The sequence below is a fragment of the Cervus elaphus genome, chromosome 7, assembly GCF_910594005.1.
Source record: "Cervus elaphus chromosome 7, mCerEla1.1, whole genome shotgun sequence".
Classification (NCBI taxonomy): Eukaryota; Metazoa; Chordata; class Mammalia; order Artiodactyla; family Cervidae; genus Cervus; species Cervus elaphus.
This window is the reverse complement of record NC_057821.1, coordinates 11,024,964-11,037,865: the sequence shown is the minus strand read 5'-3', so window position 1 is coordinate 11,037,865 and position 12,902 is coordinate 11,024,964. Positions and strand designations below refer to the sequence as shown.

The window sequence follows — 12,902 nt, the reverse complement described above, 5'->3', positions numbered from 1 at the left end:
CTCGGGACTCTGTAATGACCTACATGCGCTCAAACAATGGGCAGAAGACCTAGACAGACATTTCTCCAAAGAAGATGCACAGATGGCCAACAGGTACATGAAAAGATGTTCAACATTGCTAATTATTAGAGAGATGCAAATCAAAACCACACTGTCACCTCACACCAGTCAGAATGGCTATCATCAAAAAATCCACAAACAGTAAATGCTCGAGAGGCTGTGGAGATAAGGGAACACTCCTGCAGCGCTGGTGGGAATGTAAATTGGTATGGCCACCACAGAGAACAGTATGGAGGTTCCTTAAAAAAACTAAAAACAGTGCTACTATATGAGCATGCAATCCCACTCCTGAGCATATATTGGGAGAAAAGCATGATCTGAAAGGATACATGCACCTGTGTTCACTGCAGCACTGTTTAATATAGCCAAGACATGGAAGCAGCCTAAACGTCCATCAACAGAGGAATGGATACAGATGTGGTACATATATACAATGGAATATTACTGTCATTAAAAAGAATGAAATAGTGCCATTTGCAGCAACATGGACAGACCCAGAAAGTGTCATACTGAGTGGAGTAAGTCAGATAGAGAAGGAGAAATATCATGTGACATAGTTATACTTATGTATGTATAGTTCTTATGTATGTACATATGTATGTATTTATGTACATATACTTATGTATGTATAGTACATACTTATGTATGTATATTCCACATATACTTATATGTGGAATCTAGAAAGAAATGATACAAATGAACTTCCAAAACAGAAACAGATTCACAGACTTCAAGAACAAGCTTATGGTTGCCAGGGGAAGGATGAGGGGAAGGGATAGTTAGGGATGCACATGTACACACTCTTGTATTGAAAGTGGATAACCAACAAGGATCTACTGTATAGTACATGGAACTCTGCTCAGTGTTATATGGCAGCCTGGACAGGAGGGAAGTTTGGGGAGAATGGATACATGTATATGCATGGCTGAGTCCCTTCACTGTTCACCTTAAACTATCACAACATTGTTTGTTACTCGGCTACACCCCAATACAAAATAAAAAATTTTTAAAGAGTAGGTATATGTGTAACTGACTCACTTTGCTGTATAGCGGAAACTATTACAACACTATAAATCAACTATACACCAATAAAAATGATCACCCCCCAAAAATAAGGGACTTCTTTGGCTGTCCAGTTGTTAAGAGCCCACACTTCCACTGCAGGGGGTGCAGGCTTAGATCCCACATGCTGCATGGTCTGGTCACAATAAATAAATTTTAGAAAGCAGCAAGAGGAGGGAGTCTGTCTAACTGAACAGGGAAGTGGGGATGCGTCTGAGGAGACAGGCCCGCGCTCTGACAGGCGGTTATGCAGCTAAAATCCCCACCCAGCCCGGAAGGCCCAGCACAGACACGGCCCCCCGACCTCCTCTCCCACACTCATTTATTGGCTCTCCGTAATTTTATTCCCCGTTATTAAAGCAGGAATGGCTGGGTGGGCAGGAAGGCCGGATCCCCACGTCCTGGGGGCACTGCAGGCTGACTATGACTTTGCAGGCCTGGATCTGAACATCCTCCTCGGGGTGGATGACCAAGGCGAGCAGCCGGTCTGCCAGTCGTGAGTCGTCCCCAAAGAGAGCTTCGTGTAAAGACTGTTCGTTGTAATGCCACTTCACGGCGCGGTAGTGGGGTGAACTCCGGCCTTCGCTCAGCCGCTCTGCAAACACCAGGACCTCAAACAGCAGACTCCCAGGCTGTGTGGACTGGAACAGGTTCAGGAAGTTGGAGTGTACCTGTGAGCAGGATGCAGCGAGGAATCAAGTCCAAGGCAAGTTCTAAAGTTCCTCCATCCTCCTGCTGCCTCAGCTGCCCAATATACCTGAGTTTCAGATGTGACTGTGTCAGAATCTTTTGGTTTTCAATATCATTCTCTAACATAATTCCATTGTGGTCATAAAACATGAGTAATATGATAATATTGATTCAGGGAAGTTTGTTGAGCTTCCTTTTAAAGCTTAGCATGTGATTAATGTTTGTAAATACTTTGTGTACTTGAGAGGAATGTGCATGTACTAATTATCAAGTGTTCCAGATATATCTAATGGCTTAAGCTTATTTGTGTTATTTGCAGCAGGTGAACCTTACTAGTTTAAGATATTTATCTATTAATTGCTGAAACAATAGTTAAAACCTTCCAAATCTTCCACTATAGTGGTAGATATGTCCTTTTTTCTTTATAATTATTCAGTTCTAAGAAGGAAATCCTGCTATTTGTGACAAGATGGATGGACTCAGGGAACACTATGCTAAGTGAGATAAGCCAGATAGAGAAAGACAAATACTGCATAGGATCACTTACATGTGGAATATTAAAAAAAAAAAAAAAAAGTCAAACATATAAACAGTAGGAAAGTAGTTGCTGGGGGCTGGGGTGGGGCGTGGGAAACAGGGAAAGGTTAGTGAAAGGGTACATGTGTTGTGCTTAGTCGTGTCCGATTCTTTGCAACCCCAGGCTCCTCTGTCCATGGGGATTCTCCAGGCAAAAACACTGGAGTGGGTTGCCATGCCCTCCTCCAGGAGATCTTCCCAACCCAGGGATCGAACCCAGGTCTCCCGCATTGCAGGTGGATTCTTTACCGTCTGAGCCACCAGGGAAGCCCAAAAGGGTACATACTTTTAGCTAAAAGATGAAAAAGATCTGAGGATCTAATACAAAACATGGTGACTATAGTTGATATTAATAATACTGTATTATATAATTGAAATTAGCTAAGAGAATGGAACTTAAATGTTCTCACCAAAAACAAACAAATACGTGAAGTGAGGAGATAGTTGTGTTAATAAATTAGATGGTAGCAATCTTTTCACAATGTTGTAAGTAATTTTCCCCTATTATTAAAATACCTAGACTAATTTGTGTCACCTGTGTTCCTGACTCTCAGAGTTCAGAAAGTCCCTCAAAGGAAAATCTGATTCTATTGAGAGGACAGGAGCAGGGTGGTTGGCAAGATGTATCTAGTGCAGGGGCAGAAAGAGGAACAAGATGCTCTTATCAGGGCTCAGTCTGCCTGAAGAACCCACGATTCCTCCTTTCCCAATATCTGAGTTAGCACCCATCGGCCCGCCTAGCAGTTCCTTTCTCACGTGGCAGTTCAGAATATCATAGAGAAGGTCGTTCTTCTGTGCCAGGGTGCTCAGCAATCGTATGGCTTGCACCTGAACAAAGGAAAGGGTCACACGTGAGAAGGCAGGTGGGCCTGAGCAGGGATGACACGAATCTCTGCTCTTCCCTCTAGGCGTTGTGCCAGGGCCGGGCAGGGGGTCGGGGCCTGGGCCCCCGTCCTCAGGCACCTGTGCCAGGATATAGTCTGACTGCAGAATCTCCATCAAGGCAGGCATCACCCGTCGCAGCTGTGGATGCACAAAGTCAGGCAGCGGGAAGTTGTTGAGGAGTCTGAGGCCTGCAATGTGTAGCTCTGAGTCCCAGATGGTGGAGATCAGTTCCAGCACCTTGATGGCGTGTTCCTGGGGAGGGGCGGGGGGAGAAGAGAAGGGTTTCCTGCCTTCACAGGATGACCCTCAACATCAGCCCACCCTCTGCCTCCACTCACGACAACTGAGCCGACCCCACAGACAGTTCCCCAACTTAAACTCTCCCCATGGTTTGACCTAGTTGACCCCTCCCACCTCCTTGAAAATCTGTCTTCACTCGACTTCTCTGTCACAAGCTTCTTTCCCCAGTTCTTCTGCCAACCTCCTCTTCTCTCTTCCTCCCTTAGTGACACGGTGTTAAAGACTCACAGACTCAGTGTTAAAGACTATCCATATGCTGATGCCTTTCAAGTTCCTGTCTCTAGCCCAGACCTCTCCCTAAACTCCAGACTCATAGATCCAAGTGCCAATTCCACTTCTTTCCCAGATCTTACTGAACCTCTGAGTTAACACATTCCCATCCCCACACCTGCTGTCTCCACCACCCTTCCTGTCTCCACTGTTGGTTACACCTGCCTTCCAGTTACTCAGACCAAAACTCCCTGGTCTTCCTTGACTCCTTTTACACCCTTTTCTAATCCTTCAGAAAATCCTGCTGGCTCTACCTTCAAAATCGACCAACAATCAAGCGACTCCTCGCCATACCCCTTCCACCACCCTGTTCCAAGCCAGCAGCAGCACCTCTCCCCCAGGTTTCTGCAGTAGCCTCCTCCTCTCTGCTTCCAGCCTTTTCCCTGCATCTATTCTCAGAACAGCACACGGGCTGGACATTCACTCCTCTGCTCCAGAGTCGCTGGTTCATTCAGGATAAAGGCTAAAAACCTTACAGTGGCTTACATGGTCTGATGTAATCTTCCCCTGTTCCCCCCATTACTTCTTTGCCTCATCTCCTTTTCTCTCCTCTGCCCCCATGGTTTCCATCACAATGGCCCCAGCCGCTCCCTGAAAACGCCAGGTACACACTTATCTTAGGGTCTTTGCACAAGCTGGTCCGTCTGCTTAGAATGCTCTCCCTCCAGATATTCGTAGCTCACTCTGACTCTTACCTCCTTCAAGACTTTGCTATTTAATGTCACCTTCTCGGGGGTGGGGGCCTTCCCTGACCACTCCCTCCTCTAAGATGAGAACACCACTCCCATCCCCGCCTTCCTTATCCACCCCCCTTTTATTTTTTCCTATACCACTGTCACATGGAACACACTTTTTGTTTTTAAATTTTTATTTTCAAATGATTATAAGTTCACTAGAAGTTGCAAAAACAGAGAGGTCCCAATGTGCCTTCCACCCAGTTTCCCTCCATAGTTACATCTTAAATAATTACAGTATCAAAACCAGGGAAATGGTATTAGTACAATATCTATGTATAGTTCTGTGTCATTTTATCATGTATGTAGATTCATGTAACCACCACCGCAGTCAACAGATTATTCCATCAGAATCACCACAGATCACCCTTGTGGGTGATCTTATTGTCACACTTTACCCCTGCCCATCAAAACCAGCCCTCACCAGTGTGGGCCACCAATCTGTTCTCCACCTCTCTGATTTTGTCAATTTTGAGGTTATATAAATGGAAGCATATTTTGTAATCTGAAGCTGATGTTTTCCACTCAGTATAATGTCCTTGGGATCCATCCAAGTTGTCGTGTGTATCAATAGGCCATTCCTTTTCATTACCGAGTGAGGTTCTATAATACTAGATTACCAGTTTGCTTAGTCATTTATCTATTAAGAGCCATTGTGGTTATTTCCCCTTTTGACTGTTACAAATGAAGCTGCTGTGAACAGGTTTTATACCGATGTAAGTTTCTATTTCTCCAGGATAAACGCTCAAGAGTGGAATCCGTGGTTTGCACGGTAAATGTAGAGTTTTTTGTTTTTAAACTACCAAACTATTTTCCAGAGTGGCTGCTTTACCGTTTTACATTCCCACCAGCCACGTATGAGAGGTTCGGTTTCTCTCCATCTTCACCTGCATTTGGTACTGTCACTAATTTTTTAGTTTAGATCATCTAGTAGGTATATAGTAATATTTTGTTGTGGTCTTAAGTTTGCATTTCCCTAGTGTCTAGTTAGGAGAAGGCAATGGCACCCCACTCCAGTATTCTTGCCTGGAAAATCCCATGGATGGAGGAGCCTGGTAGGCTGTGGTCCATGGGCTTGCTAAGAGTTGGACACAACTGAGCGACTTCACTTTCACTTTTCACTTTCACACATTGGAGAAGGAAATGGCAACCCACTTGTGTTCTTGCCTGGAGAATCCCAGGGATGGGGGAGCATGGTGGGCTGCTGTCTATGGGATCACACAGAGTCGGACACGACTGAAGTGACTTAGCAGCAGCAGCAGTAGTGTCTAGTTAAATGTTAAACATTTCTTCATGTGCTTATTTGCAGTTGTATATCTGCTTCAGTGATATATTTCCATATCTTGTGCCCATTTTCTAACTGGATTTTTTAAAATATTGAGTTTTCAGAGCTCTTTATATAAACTAGATACCAGTCTTGTGTCAAATATGTGGTTTGCAACTATTTTCTTTCAATCTGCAGCTTATCTTTTCATCCTCAGGGTCTTTCACTAAAAAAAAAATGTTTTTAATTTTGATGAAGTTCATCATTTTTCTTTTATAGATTGTGCTTTCAGTGTCATTTATATGACCTCTTTATCAAGCCCTAGACCCAAAAGATTTTCTCCTTTGAAATTGCAGCATTACCTTGATGTCAGCCTTCTTTACCACTTATTGATTTTTCTCAATAGCATTTGCCCCCATGAAACACTATATGTTTCACTTAGGTTTTTTTTTTTTTAAGATTTTTGTTGATTTTTAATTATTTTTGGCTGCACTGGCTCTTTGTTGTTGCCCTCAGACTTAGTTGCTCCATGGGATGTGGGATCTTCCCGTACCAGGGATCGAACCTGTGTCCCAGGCATTGCAAGGCAGACTCTTAACCACTGGACCACGAGGGAAGCCCTCATTTATTTGTGTATTGCCTGCCTTGCTTTCTGCTAGAATTTAAGTTCGCTTGGGATAAGGTTCCTTCTTGTTCCATTCCCTGTTGTATCTCATACGCCTAGCACGGTGCCCCAGCATGAAGGAAGTGCTCAATATACATCTGTTGAATGAAAAAAGGGATCTTGGCTTCTGAGCTGCAGATGCTTGGGGCTTATTACCAAAGGCAGGCACCTTACAAGATATACCTTTGTAAGGCATGTAAGAAGGACGCCAGAAGCCTGGAGTGGGAAGCACACACTTCCCATTAGTACCCTGCTCCTTCCTGCCCTCATCTCTCGCTGACTGCTGAGACCTGAAGGGCAGGTAGGAGTTAGCAAATCTGGGGTGGGCTTTCAGGCAAGAGCTTTCAGGTGCAAGAGCTGGGAGGGGAGAGAGCTTGAAACACACAGTGTAAACAGCTGGGGTGTGGGCAGGGAGGTGGAGCTGGTTGTACACGTTAAAAAAATTTTTGTGTATTTTTTATTTGGTTGTGCTGGGTCATAGTTGTGGCATGCAGGATCTTTAGGTGCAGCATGTAGGATCTAGTTCCCTGACCAGGGGTCAAATCTGGGTCCCCAGGATTGGGAGCGCTGAGTCTTAGCCACTGGACCACCAGGGAAGTCCCTGGTCATATATTTTCTGATGAGAGCCTTGAGGAAGACCCAGCAGGGACCTGACGCGATCAGATCTCTCTCAAGAGGGTGGTCTGGCTCAGGGAACAGGGGCGAGCTCCATTTGGATGTTGGGTCAGAGGGTCTCCAGACTAAGTGGAGCGGCCGGCCATGGGTCTGGAGGTCAAGGGAGCCTGCAGGCTTTAGACAGAGACATAGGAGAGCACACCTAGGTGGAAACTGAGGCTAGGGAGTGGCTGCTTTCACCCAGAGAGTTAGGTCCTCAGGATACAGACCCTGGGGGAAGAAAGGAACAGTGGTGCCCATGCCACTTGCATTGGAATCTCCTGAGGGGCTTATGAAAAACAAAGCTTCCCTGTTGAACTGGTTCTCTGGGTGGAATGCCCTGAAATCTTCATTTTTAACCAGCTCTCTTGGCAACTCTGATATGCATGAGAATCACAGCCTTAGGACAACTGAGAGGGCTCAGAGATGAAGCAGAAGCAGCCATCAAGTGGAGACTTCAAAACCTTTTTTTCCTCCAAAGAAAGTCTGATGCAAAAAATTTAAAGTGTGAAAAGACCAAGTGTTGGGGAAGAAATGATGCAACAGAAACACTCATGCGGGGCTGGTGGAAGGTGTAAACTGATTCAGCCCTTCTCAAAAAGTTTGGGCATGCCTTTCACCTGACCATCCCACAACTGCATACAGGCCCTAGAGAAAGTCTCCCATGTCCCAAGGGCGATGCATACATGAATGCTCACGGCACCATGTGCAAACGACTCAAATTAACTACCCATGAGCAACTGGATAAATAAAACTGCAGGATATTCATGAACTACAATACTACACAACGATGAAAAAGAAACAGAGCAGTCCCTATCAATAAGGATGAATCTTTCAATGTTGGAGGGAAAAGACAAACCACAGAATGCAAACTGCGGACGTTCAGATCCCTGAAGCATAAAAACATTCCAATTATATTTTACCTATTTTTGCCTGCTGCTGTGACCTGCTAGAAAATGATAACACATGCATACATGATAAAACTACAAAGACAATCAAGAAATTGATGAACAAAACGCAGAGGAATGATTGCCTCTGGTGGGGGAGGAGGCCGGCATTAAGGAGGGGCGTCCAGGGGCATCTAGCCAATTGGTCATGTTCTATTTCTTAGCCTGAGTTCTGATTATGTGTGTTCTGTTTTTGTTTTAAATATTTATTATTGATTTATTTGGCTGTGGCTGGCACAGGGATCTTTAGTTGCAGCATGTGGGATCTGGTTCCCTGATCAGGGATCGAACCTAGGCTCCCTGCATTGGGAATGTGGAGTCTCAGCCACTGGACCACAAGGGAAGTTCCGGTGTTTTATTGTTACCAAACACGCATAAAATGTTCGCATGTCTTGAATATTTTAGCCATTTTTAAGTAAAATATTTTGGGAGAGATCATTTGCTAGAGAGAGATTAGAGGTCATTAGAGGTCAAGGAAGATGTTTTCTGATTTTGCCTTTTAAGATGGAAGGAATAGAGCCTGTTGAATCTAATGGGAAGGAGCCAGGGGAGGTTATACAAGACAGAGTTTAATCAAGGAGAGGGGCCCTCAGGGGAGGGGGATGCAGGACTGAGACGATCGTTGAACACAGGCAGGAAGAAAGCCTTTTTTTCATGGCACCAGCAGAAAAGCAGGAAAGGATGAGTAACAGGTAAGTCTGAAGGCCTAGCAGCAGGAAGCTGGGGGAACTGACATTTGGTGGCTTCTGTTTTCTCTGCATCGTAGTAGTGAGAACATTAGTGGTCCAGCCACCAGCCCTAGACCAACACAGCATGGGGTGTGGTCTGACAGTATATCTAGTTTTTGTCCCTGATTGCAGGCACAAAGTTCCTAAAATCCTTGCAATTTCCTGCTAGGAGTGTTTTTGATTTTTATAATGTGCCTCTTTCCATCACCCCTGAATTTATGCTAATGAGGCAACTCTAGGCAGACCCCTGGCTTCCTGCTGCATGAGGTCAGAAAGACCCAGCTGGGATTAGGGGGCTGGAACGTTCACCCCCATACCTGACCTCTGGGGAGAAGGGTGGGGCTAGAGACTGAGTTCAATCACCAATGGCCAATGATTAATCAATTATGCCTACATAATAAAGCCTCCATAAATACCCCTACACGACAGGGTTTGGAGAACCTTGGGTTGGTGAATATATCGCACTTGGGTTGGTGAATATATCAAGGTGCTAGGAGGGTGGCAGGCTTGAAGAAGGCATGGAAGCCTTTCCCCCACATTCTGCCCTTGCACCTCTTCCATTTGGCTGCTCCTCAGTTGTATCTTTTCTCCCCTTGGCTCCGAAGTGCGTGTCATGTGGGATCTTAGTTCGCCAACCAGGGATCGAACCTGTACTCCCTGAATTGGGAGCACGGAGTCTTAACCACTGAACCACCAGGGAAGTCCCTCCTCAGTTGTATCTTTTATAATAAACTGTAAGTAAAACATTTTCCTGCATTCTGTGACTCTTTATAGTGAATTATCAAGTCTGAGGAGAGAGGTCATGGGAACGTCCAACTTTACAGCTGGTTGGTCAGAAGTGGGAGACAGTCCTATGGGACTCAGCCTTCAGCGGTGGGGTCTGTACTAACCCCAGGGAAACTTGTCAGAACTGAACTATAGGACACCCAGCTGGTGTCAAGAGAGTTGGCTAGTGTCAGAAAGAACCTAGGGGGTTTCTGTTTGCAGTTCAGAGATTCTCCAAGGGACCGAGTTCAGTTTTATCCTGGGATTCAAAGACTTTTCTGCCCCTATTAGGAAACTGATCACCATTTTCCCACCAATTTCCAAGGAAAAACATATTTCTGGCTTTCAAACTCAGACCCAAACAGACTTCTGGAACATGACCATTCATCCTAAGCCCACTAAAGGGCCCACGGCCTATGGATGCCCCGCGTGCTCTGCCCCACCCTCATTGCTAGGCTCACCTGGATTTTGAGCCTGAATTTTCTGATGCCAGAGAAAGCTTTAAGTGTGTTCAGGGCTTGGATTTTGACACTGTTGTCCTTGTCATCGAGCATGGAGCCCACCAACATGACGTCATCGTTAGTACAAGTAGAGGCCTAGAGTGTGCCAGGAGAGACGGAAGAGGCAGGAGAAGCGGGTGTCCTGGTTCCCCCCCACACACGCCCTCTCACCAAGACCCCTCAACACAACCCCTCCCACCATCAGAGAGACAGGTCCCAGGACACGGTCTGGCTAGTCAGGGGGTTGTGGGGTGGGGACCAGGACACACACTGGTGGCCCCCAGGGGGCAGGCTGATGGGGAGGGGTCTCCTGCCTCCCTTCCCTCACCTCGGACTCCAGCAAGTACACACAGCGCGTGATGCTGTGTAGGATCATGCTCTTGGTGTACGCATCCTGCTTGCACTCCAAAGAATTGAGAAGCCTCCGGAGCTCACCTGAGTCCCGCCCGTGTCGCTCTCGCTCGATTGCCAGGCCTAGACAGCCACCCCAGACCGGTTCAGGCTGTGGACTCAGAGGTGATGAAAGAAGGGGATTGGGAAGCAGGGCAGAGGGACCTGGGAGACAAGGCTGCCTTGCCTTTTCTGAAGAGAAGACTTCCTGCCATAGGCAGGACCACCATGTACAGTTGATCAGGGTGTGCACTGCACAAGGGCACCACCTCTAACGCTGCATCATTCATATCATAAACAAAAATGTTTTGTACCTTTACCATAACAACTTTCTGGCATATGGCAGTCATACACCGTGTTTCATCATAACTGGTATATGGCAATGATATTCCAGCAGGTGGCAACACAAAGTCTTGCAGAAAGGGTTTCTTTATCAACTTTGCACTGACTGAGCGGTCACAGAGGTTAGTGGAGGCTCTGGGCACATAGGTCCCCCGGTTTTCCCTTGGGGAGAACTGCTGATACCAGGTTTCTATCCATCCTAGATGCCAGAGTGAATGCAGAATTTAGGGACCTGCCAGATGACTCCTGAGGATGCACCTGAGTGCCATCCACTACCTGGGCACCCTGCCCCAGCATCTCTAGAGTGGGTCTGGGGAAGATGGAGGTGAAAAAGGCACAAGAGAGGAATGTGGAGGAGTCCCCTTGGGCCCCTCCAACACCGGAGACCTGGGGAATAGGTACCTCCTGGGGCCGAGCCCTCTCCCCAGGGCGGGGACACTCACGGGCGATGCAGATGGGTGAGGCAGAGCAGAAGGGCGGCTGACATTTTATGCCAGCCTTGATGGCCTTGTAGAGGAGGTAGACGGCCCCGGCGCCTGTGGCCAGGCTCACCACACCTCTGCGGATGTCCATTTGCCCCGGGCGCTGGCGGATGCAGGACATGCCCGAGGCACCCAGCGAAGACCTTCCGGAACCAGAACTCCAGCAGGGCCAGGAACCAGGGCACCAGAATCAGAACATGGGCAACAAAGGGAACTGGGGAAACAGTAGGATGGAGGGTGGCGGTCTGGGAACAGGGCAGCCAGGGAGCTTTGGAGGCTGCGGGAAATCAAGTTCAAGACTCCAGGGAAACAGAAGGTCTGGGGCAGGAAGGTCCCTCACAGCCCCCATTTTTAGGGGACCCAGGTTGGTGGGGCCCCAGCAGCCAGCTCCAGAGGCTTCCTTTCCTCCATTAGAGGGCAAAGTGAAAAGTGAAAGTGAAGTCGCTCAGTCGTGTCCAACTCTTTGCGACCCCATGGACTGTACCTGCTAGGCTCCTCCATCCATGAGATTTTCCAGGCAGGATTACTGGAGTGGGTTGCCACTTCGTTCTCCAGGGGATCTTCCCAACCAGGGATCGAACCCAGGTCTCCCGCACTGCAGGCAGGCTCTTTACCGTCTGAGCCACAAGGGGGCTTCACCATTAGAGGGCAGCAGAGGCCCAATTTCTGGAAGTTTGCTGGGGGGCGGGGGAGGGGGCGGGGTTGGGGTGCTGGGATGTGGCCCCTGGCAGCCCTGTTCCCTCACTTGCCTGGCCCTCCCATCTTTGATCTTTTCACCATGGATCCATTTCTGGGCCTTGGAGTGTTTCTGTAGGCAAGGGCCACCCTTTCCATCAGACAATGAAAAGATGACGAACACCTTACAAAGTTTTCGAGTCTCAAGGCAAATCCATTATCTTCCAGCATCCACATGTTCCCCTCAGTGTTGACCAAAAGCTCATAAGGGCAGTTGTCTCTGCATTTCCAACATCCAGCAGAGTCCTGCACTTGGGAGATGCTCAAGTTACGACTTCTGTTACTCCTTGAGGATGGGAGGACAGAACAATGTCAGAGAACCTGAATATGGGGATGCCAGGCCCATTTAACCAGTGTGTCTCTGGAGGAGAAGGGGCCCTTGCCTTGATCATTTGTAACCTGAGAGGACCCAGATTTAGCATTCTAAAACTTCAGGGTTAAAACCTAGGTGGGTCTGCGCCATTAAACCATGGAGGCCTGAATCTGGGAGTATCGCAGCCCAACCCTCCCACCCCCCAACAACATACACACACACGGTGGGATGTGGTTGGAGGCCTCTGGGAAATGGTGCCACCCTGGAGGAGGAGAACCCAGCTTTGGAGGCCTGTCTCCACCACCTCCACCACTAGGATGGGGCAGGTGAGACCAGACCCTTCCCTCCTCCTCCTCCCCGCACCCCCAGTGTCGCGACAGCCTCTGGCCTCACCTTCTGGTGCAGAACAGGGAGGAGCCCAAGCCAGGCTCAGGCCCAGAGTCAGCACTGAGCATGGCTGCCCCAGAACAGGGCTTCTCCTGCCTGGCCTTGAGCTCCTGGTGGAAAGCTCGGGGCCCTGGGCTGCTGCATCTGGGCTTGC

The 12,902-nt window shown here is 47.7% G+C and overlaps 1 protein-coding gene across 3 annotated transcripts; it reads right to left on the bottom strand.

Moving 5' to 3' along the window:
• Positions 1-1,428: 1,428 nt before the first annotated feature.
• Positions 1,429-11,827, bottom strand: ARMC12 (armadillo repeat containing 12). 3 transcript variants are annotated; one of them, XM_043907285.1, is made up of 7 exons: positions 11,798-11,827; positions 11,275-11,527; positions 10,428-10,573; positions 10,061-10,195; positions 3,352-3,525; positions 3,145-3,216; positions 1,429-1,793 (listed from the first exon to the last, which is right to left on the bottom strand). In XM_043907285.1, exons 2-7 carry the CDS (start codon positions 11,432-11,434, stop codon positions 1,464-1,466), a joined length of 1,017 nt encoding a protein of 338 aa, XP_043763220.1. In that variant the 5' UTR covers positions 11,435-11,527; positions 11,798-11,827; the 3' UTR covers positions 1,429-1,463. The 3 variants fall into 3 exon arrangements, with proteins under 3 accessions (XP_043763220.1, XP_043763221.1, XP_043763219.1); XM_043907286.1 differs by lacking the exon at positions 11,798-11,827 and having other exon boundaries at positions 10,428-10,601; positions 11,201-11,784; XM_043907284.1 differs by lacking the exon at positions 11,798-11,827 and having other exon boundaries at positions 11,275-11,784.
• Between the last annotated feature and the right edge of the window lie 1,075 nt (positions 11,828-12,902).